Source organism: Colobus angolensis, unplaced genomic scaffold (assembly GCF_000951035.1).
Source record: "Colobus angolensis palliatus isolate OR3802 unplaced genomic scaffold, Cang.pa_1.0 Scaffold206, whole genome shotgun sequence".
Taxonomy (NCBI): Eukaryota; Metazoa; Chordata; class Mammalia; order Primates; family Cercopithecidae; genus Colobus; species Colobus angolensis.
The window spans coordinates 1,225,878-1,248,567 of NW_012115222.1; the positions used below are offsets into that span (position 1 = coordinate 1,225,878).

General features: G+C 37.4%; 1 protein-coding gene across 1 annotated transcript in view; it reads left to right on the plus strand.

Moving 5' to 3' along the window:
• MEGF10 (multiple EGF-like-domains 10) overlaps positions 1-22,690 on the plus strand; it is a 174,445-nt gene that overhangs the window by 66,369 nt on the left and 85,386 nt on the right. The window contains exon 6 of the mRNA XM_011942092.1: positions 13,601-13,693. Coding sequence (XP_011797482.1) covers positions 13,601-13,693 — 93 coding nt within the window. The remainder of the gene's footprint in view (positions 1-13,600; positions 13,694-22,690) is intronic.

The following is a 22,690-nucleotide window of genomic DNA, read 5'->3' on the forward strand; positions in this document are numbered from 1 at the left end:
GGAGAGATTGATGTGCTGGTAGAATCAATGCTGCACTGACATTCGTCTTTCCTTCAGTTGTAGTAATATCCCAAGGTCCAGACCTATTTTTTTTTTAATTGATAACTAATTCTAAAAAAGCCTGGAGGAAAATCAGATAGCTCCAAGAGAGTTAAGACAGAGAAACTCAGACTTCTTGATTCAAGTGACAGAAGGCAGCATTAGCTCAAGGTGGGCCTCTCTGGCCAGCTGGCCACGTTGGAAGAGCAAAAGTGGTTATGACAAGTTTAAAGATATGGCCATCAAAGTAATGGAGATTTAAGCTAAGAAACAATAGCTAAGTTAATTTATTGTACTTAGCACAAAATTGAGGGACATAAAAGGAAACATGCCACCATGAATGAAACCTACTTGTTGATCCAGGGAGGAGAATAGGTTTCCAGAAACTTGGATCCTGGGCATTATCTGTAGTTGAATCCTTCTAGGGTGAGCTATGGAATACTCATCCTGTAGAATTCACTGCTGCATTTTCCAGTTAGTTTGGGAAATGTAGTATGTTGGGTCCCCTTTCTTGAAGATTTGCTTCAGCCTATTAAAGGCTCTGGGAATGCCTGCAGTAAAGACGTGTCTTAAACTTCTTTGACCATGGCATTCCTTACTCCCTCTGTCCTCTTCCCTTTTCTTTCCCCAAGAACATGATGGAAGAAATAGTTCTCAGAATCTACTTACTTGGAAAACACGGCTTTGAGGGATTTTGTTTTCTGTAAACATAGACTGGGTAATTTTAAATATTTATAATTTGTTTGAGACTCTTTGGACCTTTAATTTCTTTTAAGGACAATTATATAATCTGTTTTAACAACTCAAGAAAAGGAAAGTTTTAGTTGAGTCTGTAAGGCTATAATAGATACTTCCTTACCTTTGCTGTGGCATGGAGGAGATGCGTATTTTACTGCCTCATTGATGGGGACAACTTCTGGACCTCTCCCCCCAATTTTGAACTATTATCAGCAGAGGTATTTTATGGCAAACAGTTATTCACCAAAAGTAGAGTTGTCAGTAAGTATGCATATAAAGTGGCTCCTGATGTGAAATTCAGAATAGCTATATGATCAGTTAATAGGGTAGAAAGAAAGAAAAGAATCAAAATAGCTATATAAATGATAGATTTGGCAGCTGATACAGAGTCAAAAAAGTGAAATGAAGACAAAAGGGAGACTGAGGTGGGAGGATCACTTCAGCCTGGGAGGTAGAGGTTACAGTGAGCTGAGATTGTGCCACTGCACTCCAGGCTACGTGACAGAGCAAGACCCTGCCTCAAAAAAAAAAAAAAAAAAAAAAAAAAAAAAGTGACCCATCTAAGAACTTAAAATCCGTTTATTTTGTATTCTTTTAGGACTATCACTTAGCAGGGGCTGGATGATCTGATATATAATCGTAGGGGTTTTAGGACCCATACAGTTTTATATTTTAAAAAATTTTAACTTAAAACTTGAGACTTTCATATTCCATGGAAAAATCAGGCAATTGGTAACACTGGCTTGTTGATATTCCTATGTGGCAGCAGACAGGAAACTGAAGAGAAGCCTCCTTGTTTGGATGACCAAGTGCTCCCTGAGTTTCCCCAGGTCTGACCTGACTTGTAATAGTTCTCTAATTTATCCATGCGGCCTCTGAAGGCATTTGAGTTTGTGTTCCCTGGTTTTGGGGCATTCTCATAGCAAAGGTTTTGCTGCCAGCTTTCTCTTGAAACTGCTACCCTTTTCCTTTTGAATAAATTCTAACTGCTTGATTTATACATTTGAATTGAGACTTTCATACTGAAATGCAAAGGTTCCTGACAAGGGAAATGATCTCCGCTGTTATTATTAGTCATTGACCCATGGGCATGAGGACTCCCTTTATTCTCAAGCTGCTGTAGATAGGGGAAGAGAGTGGAAGAACACGAGGGCACCAGAGTTCTAGAGGAAATGTCCAGGGACCACCATCAAGGAGGGAGAAGGGGCAAAAGAAACTGAGTGGGAAAAGTGGTACTCTCATTATGACTTCCACTGCCCTCTTAACTTTCTCTAGGGCTGGCCTTTATTATTCACATGTGATTCAGATGTATTGGATAACCGGAAGCAAAGTGACAGCAAGATGAAATAGGGCAGACCAGGGGAAATGCCATGTGGTGGAAAACATGCTGTGGGAAAGAATATTTGTAAAAGAATTTCATGGCTCCATAGAGAGTGGTCAGGCCAAGAGAAATGCCATTCTAAAAACAGAAGAGCCTGGGGTGGCACTTCCTATGCATACAATTGTCATGCTTTCCTCATAGACATAGACATGGCAGGACCAGCTGGTAAATAATTTGTCCCAAATGAAGGTACCTTCCTTCTGGTTTCTTCCCTAGACAGTATGCTGACGATTTTGAAATCCTTCTTAAATTGAATCAGTTTGCAATTGTATCATCAGACCTGTTGCAGGTTCAGTTGTTAGGAATTTGTGCTCAGGAAAACTAGAGTTTATTCCAGCGCTGGTTAACATTTTGATGCTATAGTCCATTAAGATCATGTTACTTACGTTACTTAAATCTGATTCAGCCTATAGAGACACACTGTGAGAGTTGTGGCCAGAATAGATAATGCCTATCTAAGTGTGGAATTAAACTAAAAACCCTTTCTGTTTTCAAATAAATGAATAGGATTATGTGCTCCACAGATGGTATTTCAATCCCTTGTGTGGGATCCATTACAATAGACTATTTCAACACAAGCTGTATTTTTTTTTTCCTGTAGAAGTCAATTACTTTGTAGAGGAAAAGCTTAGTAGAACGTCGCATTGTCGTTTTTTAGTATTAGCAGTTCCCCAAATAAATATTTATTGGGAGGGTCTAACGCCAATACCTTCATAGGCATTTAAAGAGCTCTACCCACCAGTGATGACAGACTCTTAGTAAAATTGAATAGTATGTACACAGAGGATTTGAGTGTTAGCTCAGATTTTTTTTTCTCTATGGAGAGAGGGCTCTTTGCCTCTCTCTAAAAGTTCTCCTCATACTCTAGGGTGTTTTTGTTGTTGTTGTTTAAACAGCTTTATGGAGGTAAAATTGACATACAATAAGCTGCACATTTTAAAATGTACAATTTGATAAATATTGACATATGTACACAATCCTTAAACCCTCACCTCAATCATGATAGTGAACCTATACATCACATACGAATATTTCCTCATACCCTTTTCTAATTTCTCCCATCCATCCCTCCCTGCTCAGGCAACCATTGATCAGCTTTCTGTCACTCTAGATTACTTTGTATTTTCTAGAGCTTTATATAAGTGGACTCATAGAGTATGCTTGCTTTTATATCTGGTTTCTTTCACTCATCATAATAATTTTGAGATTTATCATATTGCCCTGTGAACTGTTAGCTCATTCCTTTTTATTGCTGAGTAGGATGCTATTGTATGGCTATACCACAATTTATACTTTCATGTACTTAGCACATTTGGACTTTTTTAAGTTTTTGACAATTACACATAAAACTTCTCTGAAAACTTATGTACACATCTTTGTATGGACATACATATGCTTTCATTTCTCTTGGGTAATACCTGGAATTGAATGGCTGAACCACTTGGTAGTTTTACACAAGTGGTCAGAGGTACTTTATTTGAAATAGTCAAAATCTGGAAATTTTGGTATTGCTTTGAATCTATACAACTATTGGAGGAGAATCGATATCTTATTAATAGAGTCATCTGACTCACAAACAAATGCTGTCTCACTATTCAAGATAATATGTATATTGTGCTGTTGTTGGGTAGAGTGTTCTACCAATGTCAAATAGATCAAATTGGTTGACAGTTTTGTTCAATTCTTCTTTACCTTCTCTCAACAATGTTGTTGGTTTTTAGTGTATAGGTCCTTCACATCTTTGACTTGATTTGTCCTTAAGTATTTCATATTTTTTGATGTTTTTGTAAATGGCTGTTGAATTTCTGATTGTTGCTAATGTGTAGAAATATAATTGAGGTTTTGCATATTGACTTTTATCTGTAATCTTGTTAAATGCTCTTTTTTAAAGTAGTTTTTCTGTAGATTCCATTAGATTTTCTAAATAAATGCATATATTTACATAGTCTGTAAATTAAGGCAGTTTTACTTCTTCCTTCCCAATCTATATAAGCTTTATTTATTTTCCTTGCCTTATTATACTTGCTAGAACCCCCAGTATAATGCTGAATAGAAACTGTAAGAGCAAGAATCCTTGTTCTGTTGTTAATCTTAGAGGAAAGCATTTCATTCTTTTACCATTGACTATGTTAGTAGTAGGTTTTTCATATTTGCCCTTTATCAGGTTGAGGAAACTCCCTTCAGTTTCTAGTTTGCAGAAATTTTTTGTTAGGAATAAATATATTTTTCTAAATGTTTGCTAAATGCAACATCTTTTGAAATAATCATATATATATATATACGATTATTTTATCATTCAGGTCTACTTAAGTTATATATATATGTATATATGAGGGAACAAACCTCTACTCACCTGGTCATAAAGTTTAATCCTTTTGCATATTGTTGGATTTAATTCACTAAAATTTTGTTTAGAGTCTTTGCACCTATGTGAATAATATTCATTTGTAGTTTGTTTGTTTCTTTTTTACTGCAAATGTCTCTGGTTTTAGTGTTAAGGTAATTTTGACCTCACAGTTGGGAAGTTGGGAAGTAGTCTCTGGCCTTTGATTTTCTGGGAGAAGTTTTTTTAGAATTGGTGTTATTTCTTCTTTTAATGTTTGGTGTAATTCATCATTGAACCCATCTGAAATTGGAGGTTTTTTTAAAATGGGAAAGCTTTTAACTATAATTTAATTGCTTTAAAATATATAAGTCCATTCAGGTTATTTATTTCTACTTGAATAAGCTTTAGTAGTTTCTTCATTTCATCTAGGTTATCATATTTATTGGCATAAAGTTTTTATTAACATTTACCTTTAAAAAATCTATAGATTTTATAATGATATCACTTCTCTCATTTCTAATACTGGTAATTTGTGTCTGTTCTCTTTTTTCCCTGATAAGTATGGTTAGAAGTTGATCCATTTTGCTGATCTTCTCAAAGAACTAAGTTTTACTTTTGTTAATTTTCTCTTGCTTTTCTGTTTTTTATTTTATTGATTTTAGCTTTGATTTTTATTATTTCTTTTACTCTTCCTTTCATTGGGGTGTTATTTGATCTTTATTTTCTAGTTTCTTAAGGTGGAAACTGAAATACTTTCAGACTTTTCTTCTTTCATAATGCAGGCATTTGGTGCTGCAAAATTTCCTCTATGTGCTGCTTTAACAGCATTTCATAATTTTGACATGTTGTGATTTTGTTTTCATTTACTTTAAAATACCTTCTGATTAATATATCTTTTGATTTCTTTATTGACTTTGAGTTATTTAGAAGTATGTTATTTAGTTCCAAATATTTGGAAGGATTTTCCAGATATCTTGCTGTTACTGATTTCTAACTAAATTTCTTATGATTAGAAAACTGCTTTGTATGCATTCAATCTTTTAAAATTGACTGAGATTTGTTTTATTTCGTAGAATATGATCTCACTTGATTATTGTTCTGTATGTTCTTGAAAAGGAAATATATTCTGCTGTTATTGGGTGGAACGTACTATAAATATTAATCTGATCAAGTTGGTTTTAGTTTCAAATCTACTATATCTTATTTTCTTTTTAATTGTTCTATCAATTATTAAGACTAGTTATTCGAATCTCCTGCTTTAATTGTATCTATTTCTCATTGCAGTTTCTGAAACTGTTATTAGATGCATAAATGTTTGGGATTATCATTTCATTATAATGGACTGAACATATTATCATTATAAAGTGACATTCATTATCTCTAAAAATAGTCTTTGTTCTGAAATCTTCATTTGATATTAATATAGCTACTCCAGCTTTCTTTCGATTAGCATTAGTATGTTTTTTTTTTTTAACATACCTTTACTTTAAAATATCTGCGTTTTTATCAAGTGTGTTTCTTGTACTTGTAAGCAGCATATAGTTAGGTCTTACACTTTTAATCCAATCTGTTAATCTCTGTCTTTTAATTTACATATTAGACAACTTATGGTTAATATGATTATTGATTTAGTTAGATTTGATTTCTGCTTGTCCCATCTGTTTTTTGTTCTCATTTTTGTAGAGGACTACGTGCTCGCACGTGCTCGCAAACGAGACATTCCCGATAAGTCCTGCTCTTGCAAACGAAGCAGGGCGTTCCTTCCCTGCAAACAGGGAGGACAAAGGAGCCAGTTGCAAACAGCAGACCCTGGGGGCTTGTTTATGTGTAAACATCTTGAAAATCCAGAAAGTCGGGGAAAGGTCAGAAAAACAACAATGTGTCTTGTGACTTGGTAACATTCCACAAACGACTGTATAAAATTAAGCGGAGCCTGTCGTTCGGGGCGTGTCGTTCGGGGCGGCCGCCATGTTTGTCTTGTCTTGTGTTGTCTTGTGTGTTCATTCCTTTGTTTAGGAAACACGCAGACCCCAACACATTTTTCTCTTTTATACTTTCATTTTAAGTTGAATATTTTTTATAATTCTATTTTATCTTCTTTGTTGGCTTACTAGCTATAAATCTTAGTTGTATTGTTTTTGTGGTTGTTTTGGGGTTTATAGTATCCACATTTAACTCTTCTCACATTGTAATTTGAGTCAAAATGATGCTTCAGGGAGAGAATGAGATATGTATCTAATGGCCGGATTTCTAATTCCCCTCTTATCTTTTGGCCATCCCACTTGGACTAGGTTGTGACACCTTTACTTAAAATGTATGACGCAGGTTCTGAGTTCTTGTATCTCCTCCTTAAATAGATAGGTCTTCCATTTTTCTGCTAATGTTTATTTTTATTTAATTTAGTAACCGACTCACCTGAAAGATCATTCAAAAAAGTAGTGTATTAGTTACAAATAATGTTTTGCTGCAATAAATAGAGATCTGAAAAATAGAAACATATACATAATAAGGATCATCATCATGTCATGATAATTCTGGAAGTGGGTGGTTTATGGCACTTATTTATCCATGCAAAGAATTCAGGGTGAAGGGTTCCATGATTCTCTTGGTCCTTCCCTCAGAGTTGCCTGGTGCTCTTTGCAGATTCAGCGATGTCCACACACCAGGCAGCAGGAAGAAGAAAGAGAAGGGGAGTTGCATTTACCAACTGAATCTGTCTTTTGGCACTGTTTTCCACATGGGCATTTCAATCTAGAAAGAGGGCCAATAAATGTAGTTTATTGCTGACATCACTGCTGGCCGTGGTACAAGTAAGATTCTGTTAATAAGGATAGAAGGAAGAATAGACATTGGGTATACAATTGGCAATGTCTGCCAAAGACACTGCCAGTAGTAGCTCTTTGTACTTGCCCTCAAATGACATGAAAACCCTATAAGGAATGGAGAGAAAAGACTTATAGATACAGAGTTTTTGTATTATTATTATTATTATTATTACATTTACTAAGTGCAAATGTCTAGGTTCCTAGCGTTCTCAAGCTCTTTCCACCACTGATTAGCCATCTATGGACACCACACATATGGACCACTGGTGGCTGTGGGGTAAGAAGCCCTGACCCTAAGCAAAAAGTTATGCAACTTTGGGGATGGGATGCAAGGAAAAAGGTGTGTGAAGCAGCTGTTTTGGGGCACTCCTCCCTGCAATATTATTTCAAAGATATCCACTTTTTCATCTCAGATGTTTTCTCTTTCATGAGATGCTCTTGATCTCACCCCAGTTAGAATTAACTACTTCCACAGTCCCCACAGTATTGTTGTAACAGTTTTATTGAGATGTAATTCACATACCATACAATTCAACCATTTCAAGTGTACAATTCACCCATTTTTAGTATATTCACAAAGTTGTACAGCCGTCACACAATCAAGTTTTGAATATTTTTATCATCTCAATACAACCCTTATACCTATTAGCCATCAATTCATATTAACCTACAGCCCTAGACAAATGACTGATATCCTGTCTATCCATATGGTGTTGTCCATTTGGACATTTCAAATAAATTGAATTATTCAGTATGCTCTCACAGTATTTTTCTGAAACCTCTCTTATTATCCCTGGATTCTACTCTGCATTTATTGAGTTTGATGGATCTATATCAGATTTCCTTTGATGACTAGGAGTTCCCAGTCTGCCATCTTTGTATACACAGTAGTGCCTATCAGTGTACCTAATGCATTAGTAAATATTAAACAGAAGAAAAAGAGAATTACCTTTCCTTTTTATAAACGAACATAATAGGGTAGGCTGCAATATAATGTTTGGAAATATGAAAGCAAAATGGTTCCTGTGCACTTGTAGTAGCAATTAGATTTTGTAAGGATTTTGCATGTAATTGTCCTCAGACAAAAGTGTGGGGAAGATAAAGTTTATCATGGAAGTCAACTCTCTGCTTCTTTCTCCTTCTTCCTCCTTTGAATCTTTTGACTTCTGACTCCAGGCCATCTAGTATACCTGCCCTGGTATCTGACCCAGAACACCCTCTATCATCCTTTTCACCCCTGCTCCCTCTCACTTCCATTAAAATCCATCTTACATTTTGGTCCACTGGGAGTCAGGGACCTGGGTTTAATACCAACTATAAGTATTGGGGAAAGTACCCATTTTCCTGATCTCTTTTCTCATCTGAAAAATGCAGGAATGATGCTCAGTAAAGGCACGTTTAACTCTAAAACTCTATATTCCTCTGTAGCAAGTCACAGAATAAATGAGAGAAAATAAGATTTGTGACTTCCACTCTTTGCTCATAACATCAGCATAAAAGGAATTTCTGGGGACAGATAGGTTAGCTGGAAGGTTTGTGTCTCTATTGAACAGTTGTTTTCAAGAACTATTTTGATTGGGGAAACATTTTCCATATTAATTTAAATAAATATATTCTTTAAGACAATGGTATATACTGTCTTTAGAGATATAATTGGTTTATAAAGAAGTCTTTAGTCTGTCTACTCTTCCTTTTACTTTTTTGGCATCCCTAGGTGAAAATCCAAAGGGAATTGTATGTGGCAGAAGAAAAACTATTGAGTATAGTTAATGGTTGTCAGTATTAAAGCCAAGTATTTACAAGTAAAAGGAATGAGGTCCATGTCATTGGTAATGGGATTTAAATGGATTTAGGAACTAAGACTGAAACAGGAGCCTAATTAGAGAAGATTCCAGGGTCATCATGTCAGTGCCCACCTGTCCATCAGGCAGACAGAGTGTCCACAGCTTTCGCTTCAAAGACGTGGCCTGTTCTTCTCATCAGTTTCTCTTGCCTCCTAGTTCTTGAGGGAAAAGACATCTTGGCTGCGCCGTGCAGCTTGCTGTGTCTGAAGGAGCATACTGAGTGCAGGTTGAGATTCAGCTTATGTCTGGCCTCTAAAAAAGATTCAGACTCAGAATATGATATTTAATGATTTTCTTAAAGATGGGTGCAGAAAAGAGATCATATTAGGTAGATTATCTTTGGTTGGGTTATTCTAGTTTTAATTGCCCTTTTAAAAATAAGAAGAAAGGACATGGGTAGGGAATAAAATATCTATTCCCATTCATGGGACAGCCGCACTTATAATGGTTCCTTTGTACCTATTCTTTGTGTCTCAGCTACTGAACATTTGCTAAGTGGATCTCTGTTCCTTTTTTTCTTTTCTAGTTCACTTTGGGGTTTTCTACATGAACAATTAATGTCTTTAGCCTACATTGGTTTTTCATGTGGAGCATGTTAGTTATAGAAGCAGCACCCAGAGTAGGTGGCATCTGAAGCTGAATGGGGGAGGTAAGACCAAGGTAGTAATTGAGCTCAGCTAATCTTTTGGTGGTGGAGTGGGCGTCTGTGTCATGCATGTGCCATAGTCAGTGTTTCTGCACCTTGGTGAGTTAGCACATTAGAGAATATGGAGAGTTCTATAGCTTACTCTGTCCTCCTCTGTTGCTTCCCTTTGCTCTTTTCCATCTTTGATGAGGTTTGTTGCTGGATGTGGAGAGCCCAGAGATAGTGGAAAAGGGCATGGAGCAGAGATGGCACTTGTATAAAGGAGTCTAACGTGTGAAGATTCTCCATCATAGAAGTAGGATTTTGTGTTATTTCCTTTTAGACTCCATCCCAACAATATTTCTCATCATTTAGATCATTATTTGCCTTTAGGCATCAATGCGGAGAGGTGATTCTATTGGCTTTAGCTTTAATTAAGAAAAAATAAATCATTAGGGAAGCAGATTCCCTCTTCCAATTCCTAATTACTTACAGGCAAATTTGTTTTCTGCTAATGACACATCCACATTTTGTTTCAGACTTTGGCCAAATGTTAGCTCAAGGTTTTCATAAATGTAATCCATATTTTAAAATTACCATCACGGATTTAAAAAAATTACTATAATTGACTGAACTTCTTGGAATTCATTTCATAAAACACAAAGTTTGCACTATCGAGAATCACACATGAGAACATTGTGTGATTATCGAGCAATCTCAAAGTGTTCTGAAGCAGGTCCCCTTTGATTCTGCACATAGAAATCTACTTATTATCTTTTTCGGAGTTAACAAAATAAGAGCAACAAAAAAACAATGGCTTGGGATCCAACCAAATGCAATTCTGATTCTTACTTCTCTGGAACATATGTTTAACTTATGCATTTATTTACCCATTCTAATAAGTGCTATCTTAATATTAGAGCAAAGTGCTAGGCTGGCTTGCTCAATCTTACCTTTCTTACCAGTTGATTCAGGCGGAACTCAATTGGTGTCACCTAGGAGTTAAGAGTCAACACAACTACAATTAAAACCAAATTTTAATCTCCACCTTCTGTGGTATATATCAAATAAATAGTGTTTGGGAGAGAAAGACAAGTTGAGTGGTAAAAAGTGAAAATGAAGATAAAAGGTGAAAAAAATGAAAAGATAGAGAAGAAAGGGAGAGCAGCGAATTGAGACCTGTATAGAATACCGGAAACATTCTCCCCTCGTAGCCAGCTCCTTGCCGGATGAATACAAAACTCTAGGTTGCTCTGATGGAATCCAGCTTTTTGAGTACCCAGAAGTTTTCAAATTCTCAAATGATAATATTAATTATTTTGTCCAATAAAATCTTACATAGATGCCCGAGATAAAAAACAATTTAAGTTGTATTAATATAAATCTACCATATAAATGAACATTTATAACATTTCTTTAGTGTGAAGTTAATTTGTGAGAACTACACTGTTAAACACAAAAGTTTGAAATTCAAGAATATGGAGAATACCTCCTTTCATCAGCCACTACATTCAATTTCTGTGTTTTGTTTTAAATGCACAGTGTCAAAGAAGTCTTGTTTCACATTAAAGGCAAAGAGTATCTAATTTTTAAAACTTCTGGAAATATTCAAACAGAATTTTAGTAGCTTTACTATGTTGACGAAGGATAATTGGTAGACTTGGGTCTGAAGGCTGTTCACTGTAATAGTTGCAAACATAGATGCCATCAGTACCTAAGACAAGTGGGAGGCAAACCCTCTTGTTTTGACATATTTACAGTGGGTGCCAGAGCTCTCACTGGTGGAAGAGTCCCCTGTACCCATGCTGCCACTGAACACAGTGTGAGATAGCATCCAGAGCATACCCTGCACTGTTAGACCCAAGTCTACTGTGGCATTTAGTTGAACTTTGCACACTTAAGTATCGTAGTTTGCTGGCTTTAGGTATGTACATACCTAAATTTAACAAAAGAACAGTACCTTGTGCTTACAAATGAATGACATCTACAAGTTCAAACACAAACCTAGAGGTGGAAGGAGACACTGAACCCTGAAGTTGGCACATATTGACTTAACTTGGCAGCAAAAATCAAAATAATGCAGGGCCAGTGTGTTCATATGTTACAGGCAAGTTCTGCTTTTAATTACAATGAAATATGTAATTGTCTGACTCAAATATTATGAGGTTGCTAAACACTTCCTTCAAGCTCTAGTATCAGAAAATTCTACCCTGGACCAGAGTCCCAAGCTCACCAGTCCTGGTATTCCTCACTAAATCGCTTAGGTGCTAAAGAGTTATTCTGATGAGAGCAAGACAGCTTGTATTTTCCAAAATTTATGGCCACTTTATTTCATTGTGGTGTCATCTCCCTGTTGGTTTCTTATAACAAATGTATACTTTTCATTAAACCATTCCTAGCAAATTCTCGGAATAAAGCCCCAATACCTTAATTTGGTTTTCAGGGTCTCTCTCTCTACCTTGCAAAGCTATTGCCCCAAACACTGCCCCCAACATAACTTACTTCATTTGTTTTTCTTTTTACCTGTTGCTTTTGCTTTCTCTTCACCTAAAATGCTCACCCTTATATATCTTCATGTCTCAATCTTATGATGGAGACCTTAGAAGTAGTCATTTATGGTTCAGCAGTATATATGCACTGTGGATGTGTGCACATGTGTATATATACATATATACAGATACATATTAAACATACATCTTAGTGCATACATCACATATATTAATACTAATGACATGGAAATATTATTGTCATTATATTAAGTGGAAAAGCACATTGAAAAATATGATTCTATTTTTTTGAGGAGAAAAATATATAGGAAAAAATTCCTGAAGGTTCTACATCCACAAAAATGTTACCAGTTTGAGCTACTGGAGATAAGGCTTATTTTACTTAGTGGTGTTTTATATATTTGGGCAGTAAGTCTTTTGTAATAAGACATGCACTTATAAAATGCATCTCTAAAGTACATAGCACCTCATACCACCCTTAAATAAAATTTTAGAATATCTGAACCCCAAACCCTTTAAGTTGTTCTCACAATTATGCATATATCCAGATATTTTAAATAATGTTTAACCAATGTGCATGATACTAAGATTGATGATAATGCTAAGATTTGGCACAGCGTATTTTAATGCCTATTTTGGAAATCATCAGACTGTCCATTCACTCACGTTTGCAGTGATGCCCCTTTGTCTGCAAGGGTAGAGTACACCTAAGATATTTACTAATGAAAGAGCATTGAGATTTACTGTTTTCCAAAGACCTGGGTGGTGGCATTTTTCAAATATCCTCCTCAACAGAAAAAGAGCAAGCAATTCGGCTGTGTCATAGTTGTGAACAACGTGTTCACAAAGAAGTGTGACTATAGTTTCTGGTGAATGTACTAGTAAAAAAAAATCATAATACATAATCATAATAGTCCCCATCCACTCTGTCACTCTGAGGCCCCGATATCCTGCTTTGTGGTTTGTTTCTCCACATAGGCTCCTTCTGACACAAAAAGGATATATTTGATACTCACTGATAATTTTTTTAAAGAGTGAATTAGGCAATTTTCCTTGAAACGTCTTTTCTAATTTAGCATGAAGTAGAATAGAATAGTAGAAATGATGGGATTTATTTGGCGATACTAAAATAAGAAGGGGAATTGTTTGGTCCTACAGCAGACTGTAAGAGGGCTGAGGAATGGATTGAAGAAAATTATCAAGCATGCATGTTGTTTTTAAGTGATACTTGAGACTTGGATGTGCAACAGCTGTGTTGTTGGCTTTTTTTTTCTTGTGCCAACTTTCTTTATTTGATTGATTTTCTCTCTGACAGCCCACTGTGCTGATAAATGTGTCCACGGTCGCTGTATTGCTCCAAACACCTGTCAGTGTGAGCCTGGCTGGGGAGGGACCAACTGCTCCAGTGGTAAGTTTCCACCTGCTGTTGTCTGTCTCGGGATGTTTTTGCTCTAGGGGCCTCCTTGTCTGCAGATGACCCTGGGTCATGCTTTCCCTCTTCATCTCTACACAGAGCGTAGTGTGAATGCCACGTCCATCTAAGTCATACAGTTTCTTTTAAATCTGTACATGTACATATACATTATTTGTTAATTAAGTATAAAGAAAAGTTCTTGGAAAGAAGGAAATTTCCGCAATCATACAACAGCTCATACTTCTGTGGATGTGAATGCATTTTCTAGAGTAGGGTCCACAATTTAGACTCCTTACCTCAGTAAGGCAGTTGTGGTAACATAGCTATTGTATCCTAACTTCTGTTTTTACCTGTTGATTTCTCCAAGAAAATTTCTTGGTGGCTAAAATTTACCACCTGTTGGTTTTTAACTCAGAAGTGAAATTGGTATTTTTGATGCTAACATATCTTTTTGTCTCTGAATTCTGAGATGCAAACAACGAGTACTTGTTCAGATAACTTTAGGGAGACTTATCTGTCATAAATGAAAATTCATGAACATTTTGGTACTTGTTAAATCAATTCCTAACATAGTATATCATTTGTCTCCATTGTGTTAGAATTATAATTCTAAAATGATGGTATTTTGGACTCAAAGCAGTCTACACCTAACATTTCATATTCATTATCGTAAAGATTATATCATGGAATGTCATGTAATACAGTTGCTTTTCTAAATTTCACAGTTTAAACCAAAATCTTCTGGCTAACTTGTTGCTGTGCACGTAATTGCATCCACTTCCTTTTCCTTTATACTTCTTTTTTTGCCTTGAGAAACGTGAGAAGGAATTAAAGTGCAACTAAATTGTAATGCGTGAAACATTACATTTAGAAAAAGGAAACAATCGTTTTAAAAAGTTAGCAAGTTCGCATGACAGCACAAATTTCTCTTCGTTGCCATCAAGGAATTTTTTGAAATTAGTCTGAATGGACTTATTTCAATAACCTGATTTAAAAAGTTTTTACTTGCTTACTTTGGAATTGGGGAGATTATTTATCTTGCTAGGACTACTTGTTTCGGACTTGTGAACTCTTGGCTCTCCTTGAAGCAGCATCTCCAGGGGAAGCCCTTGTGCCGTCTGTGCACAGAACGCTTGGTGTGAAAGAGCCTTTTTACTGTACCTTAAACTGACTGGGTGTGTGTGTGTGTGTGTGTGTGCGCGTGTGTGTGTGTCTTTCTGCCCCTGACAGGCTTCTCAATTCCAGGGAAAAACTGTCTTGCAGGGTTTTGTTTTGCTTCTGTTGGAAATCAGGAGGAGAGTGGGCATTTTGTTCACACGCCATTGAGGCAAAATGTTTGGGATGTGGGATTTGGCTCATGTCCATTTTTCTGGCCGACTGACCTCAAATGTGATGTTGCTTTCATTAACTTTTCCAGTTTAAAAATCAGTTGTGCCTAGACATCTTGAAGAAAAATAACATTATTATAAGCTAGTGGGATAGGGAAGAGTGGGCATATTCGTCATTTGAAACTATGTGGTTTGCCACTAATTCCAGGACAAAAAAGCTACAGAATAACTTCAGTTGTATTCATACTTTGTCTCCTAAGAGCTACAGACTACCTTGAGCTGAGGGCTCAGACTGAAGAGTGTTTGTGTAAGCAAAACAAAAGCCTACATGGGTTTCAGACTCTCTAGAACTGATTAGGACCTTCTAGAAAATAAACTGTTGCTTTATTTTGGAGTTTAATGGAGACTCTAGAATTCTGAGAACAGATGTTCTTGTAACACTGAAATATGATACTGAGGCAACTTTTAGTTTATTTTTTACAAGTCATGTTCGGCTTTATGATGAACAAAAGCATAAATAAACATGAACAGATGTCTGAAATGTTTAAAGGTGTTCTGAGAAAAACATTTCTGATACCTTTTTAAGCAGGTAAAAAATGATATTCTGAGCTGAACCCAGAATAAGGGTCTTGCTATCTGAGTTTTGTCTGTGGCAATCAGCCTAATATCAGGAAATACATCATTTTGTTTATTCTTGACCAGATAATTCTGGAACCAAAATCTATTGTCTAGTAATATGCTACTTAGTTAGCAGAGTTTAAATGGCCTAATTTCAAAGGATTCTATTTCCATCTCCCCTCCTCTTTGGTTATTATTATGCATCAATTTGATGGTGTACATTAGATCCGTAAAATAATTGCTTTGATAATTAGACTGGCTCCTTGTATCACTTATGGTACAATCAGGAGACAAAAACCACAGTTATTTTTAAATTTTTTAAGTATAAATTTGTTTTATTTTGGAACACTTTTAGACTTATAGAAAAGTTGCAAAGATAGTACAGAGCTCCTGTGTGCTCAAACCCAGCCTCCCCCATTGTTAACTTCTTAAATTATTATCAGTTTGTCAAAACTGGGTAACTGACAGTAGTATATTACTATTAAATCAACTGCAGATGTTATTTGAATTTTATCAGTTTTTCCACTAATGTCCTCTTTCTCTTCCAGATTCCAGCTCAGACCACTACATTTCACTGTCATGTCTCCCCTGTCTTCTCTGGTCTGTGACAGTTTCTCAGTCTTTCCTTGTTTTCATGACCTTGAAATTGATAGTCTAGAGGAGAACTTGCCAGGTATCCTGTAGAATGTTCCCCAGTCTGCATTTGTCTGGTGTTTTTCTCATGATCAGACATAGGTTATGAGTTTTGAAGAGAATACTGGAGGTGAAGTGCTCTTTCTCTTCACATAATGTCATGATATCCATGTGACATCACTGATGTCATCACTTGGTTAACCTTCATCAGTTGGTTGAGGTAGCATGCTAGGCTTCTCCACATAAACTTACAATTTTCCCCTTTCTGTACTCTACTCTGTAGAAGCAAGTAACTAAGTCTATCCTACCTTTAGGGATGAAGGGCAGGACTCAAGTTCCATGTCTTTGAGGAAGGAATATCTGCCTATATTATTTGGAGTTTTTCTGTAAGGAAGATTTGTTTCTTCTCCTGCATTTATTCAAACATTTATTTATATCGGTAAGGACTCATGTGTATTGATTTGACATTTTGGGTTATAAAACAGTATTACATAATTTTTTTTGTTGCCCAGGTCGTTCCAGCTTTGGCCATTGTGTGCTCTTTTTTTTTTGTTTTTAGACGGAGTCTCGCTCTGTCGCCCAAGCTGGAGTTCAATGGCACAATCTTGGCTCACTGCAACCTCTGCTTCCTGGGTTCAAGCAATTCTCATGCTTCAGCCTCCCTAGTAGCTGGGCTTACAGGCGTGTGCTGCCACACCTGGCTAATTTTTATAGTTTTAGCAGAGATGGGGTTTCACCATGTTGCCCAGGCTGGTCTCGAAGTCCTGACCTCAGATGATCCACCCACCTCGGCCTCCAAAAATGCTGGGATTACAGGTGTGAGCCACTGCACCCAACCCATTGTGTCCCTTTGACATGACACATCTTTTTGATTTTGAGTGCTTTCTTACTTTCTGGTGCTAGAAGATATTCCAGGCTCATTTTTAATTTTTCCTGCTGCAGCCCTAAAATGAACAATTTTTCAAAGGAGCCTTGGTACTTTTTATTGTAGAGTGGTATATATAAACCAAGATCTAGGTGCTGGTGTGGTCATTGCTACTAGGACACAAAGTAACTTCAAAGGAGAAAGTTAAATATAAAGAATTATTAACTAACTATAACAGGAGATTGGAGTAATGGGGGATGGACTAGTTAGAAGTAGATAGATCTCTAGAGAATATAGGAATAGCAGCTATAAGAAGGAGCCACTACCCCTAGGGTGGAGATAGAATGTCCAAAGAAGAAACCCCACTAAGGGTGTGATCCAGAACTGCTGGAGAGGGCACAGCCACAGCTCACTCAGATCCAGAGAGGCTGCTGTGGTACTATTCTAGCAGAACTTGCTGGAAATATGCCCTCTAGAACTTTTATAGGACTTCTGAAAAAAACTCTTCATGGAAAAGTCTCACCAGAAGCACTCTGCTACAAAAAAGGGGAAGTTGTTGGCTGATGGGTGCTGCTAGCCACAGTGTACTACAAGAGCTAGATGCTAGAGAAGCTGTCCATGCTGCAAGAACTTGGTTCTGGATAAGCAATTTGTGCTACAGAAACAAGGCATTGGAAAAGCCATAGGTGCTCCAGGAGCCAGGTACTGTAGCAGCCGTTGGCGCTGTGCTTACATTGCAGAAGCTTGGTGCTTTAGGAGCTAGCGCGCTACGTGCTCTGAGTGCACTGGAACTAGAATGGAAAACTCCTTTTGCAATGTCTTTCTAGCGCCCCTGATTGAAAATACGTAACAGTTGGCCAACTGGCAATAGAAAAATATTTGGAAGGCACATATCCGTTTATGTAGAGCAGGCAATGAAGGATAAATTTAGAGTTGAAAGGCAGTAAGTTGATAACTGTTGATGTACACTCCTTTGGTTACCCAACTCCTATATGCACTCTCCACACACGTTTGCATTCCTATACATTAAAAACCCCTGTATTTCCACCTAGTATACAGCAATTCATCTTAGAAGTGAACATGCTCATACTCTCTTCCTAAAATGAGGAGATGCAAGTCCCAACATTCATTGGATTCATTGCTGGTTATATTAAATTGTTTTCAAATTAAGTCACAGTTCTGCTGAATATTCTGTTTCCTAGATACTAAAGTTAACTTGCAACAACTAGCATATAAAACAAAAAGGAAAAAAAGAAAATAGCAAATAAAAATAAACATATACATATAACAAACAAGTAACAAACATTAAGAGCTATTACAAACGTCTTTCATGTAATTGGTCACAAGATGATAACTGATATTTATGGCTTTCTCTTCTACTTCCCATCCCGTATTTCCCCCACTCTCAGCCCAAACTTCGGTTACTTGGGGTTATTTACCTGGTGGAGTGGCTCAAACCTCCATTACTGAAAGATCTGCATTCCTATTTGTCCTGCCTTTTTTTGATTGTTGACATTTCTCATCAACGTTTATTACTGGCATGGGAGTATTAAGAGGTAATCCACAGGATCCTTGGGTTCCAGTCATAGTTCTTCCCTCCCTGTGCAGCAGCAACCCAATTTTCCCTTGAAACCCAGATTTCCCAATCTGGATCAATCACTCCAACCAGACTATTAACTCCTTTTATTGACATTAGGAGTCTGAAATGGTCAGATGGTAACCAATTGATAACCGTCATACATAGCTATCTTTTTTTTTTTTCCTTTCTAAAATACATGGGTGATTAAGGGACTGCCAAATACCTTCAAATGTCCAGTTCCACAAAGGCTTCTCTTTGAGATTTGATATGTCTGTTTACCTTGGCAGCTGAGGGAAGGGTTCCTGCCTGTGACAAACAGTCAGTGTTCCTGGCTTTCCTAGGTCTCAATGTATTCTCTGTATAAAAAACCAGGCATGTCAGATAATTGTAAAAAGTTTGTTCTCCCAGAATGAAATCATGATTTATTTGACTAGACTTAGACATATTCCTTCTTTTTAAATTGGATTAAAATTATTGTTTTAAAAAAGCACACGTGTTTTACCTTTATTGGCATCTTAATGCGTATCCTAGCTTTTATGAGTGAATGACATTAATCTATTTTATGTCATCTCCTTCTCCCCTCCCCTCTTTCCTGCTCTAGCTCTGTTCTTTCCTCCATCATTTATCTGCTCATGCATCAATCCTCCATTGCTCTTCTCCTCTCACTGGATAATAAACAACTCCTGAAGGGCAAAGGCCATGTGTTATTAATCTCTGTAAGCCTCCATTGTGCCTGGCATGTGGTTGGAGCACAGTAAAGCTTCCATTTAATTAGACTGAAGGAACCAAATGATTCTATATGATTCTGAGAAGGTCATTCATGTGTTCATTTTGTGAACTTTCATTGAATGATTACTGTGTGCAAGGGACTGCACTGAATGCTTGGGATAAAGGAACAAATGAGGAATGGTTGCTGCTCTGACAGAACTCATAGCTTGGGAGAAAGATAAAGTGAAAGAAAGAGAACTGTCTCTGTAGAAGAGGTAGATTGAGGAAAACTGGATGGAGTCAGATAAGGTAGTGAGAGATTTTCTGAGTGGATGAGGGAGAGAAGAGCTAAGAGTATACAGCCCTTCACTTTCAGATGGGAACAGAAAACAGATTGCTATAGACTACTCTTTCAGAAACTTCTCTGAGAAGCCAAGGAGAGGAAGCAAAGAAATAGAGAGTTAGTAAGAAGTAAGTGTAGGGTCAAGAAAAAGTTGTTTTTTTTTAAGCCTTTGTCTGTGTTTTAAGGTGAAAAAGACTCAGAACCTGAGAAGATGGTGAAAGAAAAGAGGGAGAGGCTGGAGACCGGATTGAGGGAGTGGGTTGTGGAATAGAGGCAATAAGGCCCCTGAGAAGACAGCTGGGAGATGGGATGGGATCCTGGGCACTGACTGAGAGATTAGCAAGGAGTACTTCCCATTCCCAACAGAATGAGGAAGAAAAGCATGGCCAGAATAGGTGTAAACAGGTTTCTAGGTGTCAGGGGTGCTGGTGGGCAATGGTGAGGAGAATCTGAAGAAGTCTATATCAGATGACCTTCCTTCTCTTGATAAACTGGCAGGAGAGAGTCTGCTAACATAAAAGGGGGCAGAAGGGTGGTTACATTGATGATGATGATAGTAATAGTTCATCTTTATTGAGCACTTGGTATGCAAGCATCATTATAAGAGCTTTACAGGAATTACTCTCTTAATGGCCACAACATACTATGAGATGATTACAGTTATTGTTCCTAATTTACAGATGAGGAAACGGAGGTGCAGAACATTTAGGTGACTTGCCTGAATTTATATATCTAGTAAGTGGTGGAGCCAAACTTGCATCTCATTCAGAGCCAGTAACTTTAATTACTGTGGTATGGGTCCTCTGGAAGTTGGAAAACAGGTTTACTGAAAGTAGCAAGAGTCAAAAAAAGGGAGGAGAATGAGAGCAGGAGACAGGGGCAGACAACACTGGACGATTATGAAAACAAACCCTCTGAAAGATATTGAGGGCCCGTTAATATTAGAGATGATGAATTCATAATGGCACCCATCTAGACTTTCCTCACTCATAATCTGGTGAATGTTGGGGCAGATTCTATTTATAATCCTTTTCAAGTCTGTGATTTTATGTACAACTTACTTTAATCAATATGTATATGCAACTCCTGAGATCTTTCTTTGTGAGGGAAAGCCTTTAAACCTTTTGTATGAATAGCAATAACACATTTGTTTTCTTAAGCCATATAATCCTATTTATAATTTCCCAAACATCTATAGAGAAATCTATTTCACCTACAGCTATAGGGCACAAATGGTAGAGTCCTAAATCAGCCAGCATATGGTTTTCAAATGCTTGTCCCTCGGGCTTTTTGCTTTTGACATTAGTACCACATAGAGGCAAAAATAGAAATTAACTTTGGTCTAGAAACTCCAGATTTGGGTTTTATTGAGTCACTAATAGCATTCTTGGTTAAATATACTTGGCAGTAGTGAAAATATGCCTAGGAGGCAAGACTAGCTTAAACATTTTCAGGTGCAGTGTAAGGAACACTGATAACCTTTTGTGTAAAGCAGGCATGATGTACAGCATGGAGAAAGTAGTAAGATTTTGCCTGCAGGATATTCGAATGGGGGATTCCATTTGAAAGATATTACCAGCCAGAAACGTAAGGCTCAAAAAGCTGACATACTTCCTAGCAAAGTCTGCCATAAAGATCTATTGACTGGCAACAATGGTGGGATCGATGCTGTCTGCGGAGAGCAGACGCTGGGAGCCCAGTCCTCACTGCAAGTCGTTAACAGGCCCGTCGCGCTGTCAGAATTACTTTAGAAATCAGGTTGATGGAGCAGCAAGAATAAGAGTAGATCAGTTGGGTTCACTGGTGTTGGGGACAGGATGATGATGATAACTGGGAAGGATTGGGTTCTGAACAGTTCATCAGAATGGTCCCAAAGGTAGTTTCACTGATGGACCATCCAAATAGTTTGATAGAGGTCACAGACAGAAACTGCTGATTTTGCCTTTCCTAAGGAGTCCAAAATTTGGGCTGTTCTTTGCCACTTTCAGGAGGGGCAAAGAACTACTAACACTACCCTCCATCACCCATCCTGGAATGGAATTGCCATCCTCCTAGCTGCTCTTTTTTCTGTGATGTTTCTGTGCCTCCCTTTCCTCATGCTTTGAACAAAGATAAGAATATCTATTATACTCATAGGCTTGTGGGGATTAAATGAGGACTTAACAGGTATTCTCCATTGCTGTGCCTGGCAGTATATAATGACAAGTAAATGCTACTTAGGATTCCTTGTGTGACAAACATAGCTTACATCACATTTCTTCACACATGGCCCAGTCTTTTGACGGAACAGAGGAGGGGGCAGCCCTTTGTGACGTCTCTTCTTGTCTCACAGGCCACACCCTTCTTTATTTACTTATTTATTTTTGAGACTGGGTCTCGCTGTCACCCAAGCTGAAGTACAGGGGTGTGACCATAGCTCACTGCAACCTCGACCTCCCAGAATCATGCCATCTTCCCACCTCAGCCTCCCAAGTAGCTGGGACAACAGGCACACACCACCAAGCCCAGCTAATTTTCCAAGATTTTGTAAAGGCAGGTTCTCCCCATGTCTCCCATGCAGGTCCCTACTCTGGGGCTCAAGTGATCCTCCTGCCTCAGCCTCCTATAGTGTTGGGAATTGCAGGCATGGGCCACCATGCCTGGCCCCCTACTCTGCTTTAAATGGAGCCTCTCTTTGTCCACAGCTTCTTGCCACGAGATTCCTCAGGCAGAAGACCTGGTAAAGTTTTATTTTATATTTATTTATTTATTTATTTATTTATCTATCTGGTCCATTATTTCCAACCTCTGATCACAGATGTCCTTACCAGATGAAATCAAGTCCAGTGTATATTGCTTCTGGCATAGTAAGAATACTAATGATGTTTAAATTACTTGTGCTAGTGAGTTCATGCAGTGGCTTTAAAGATAAGACTGG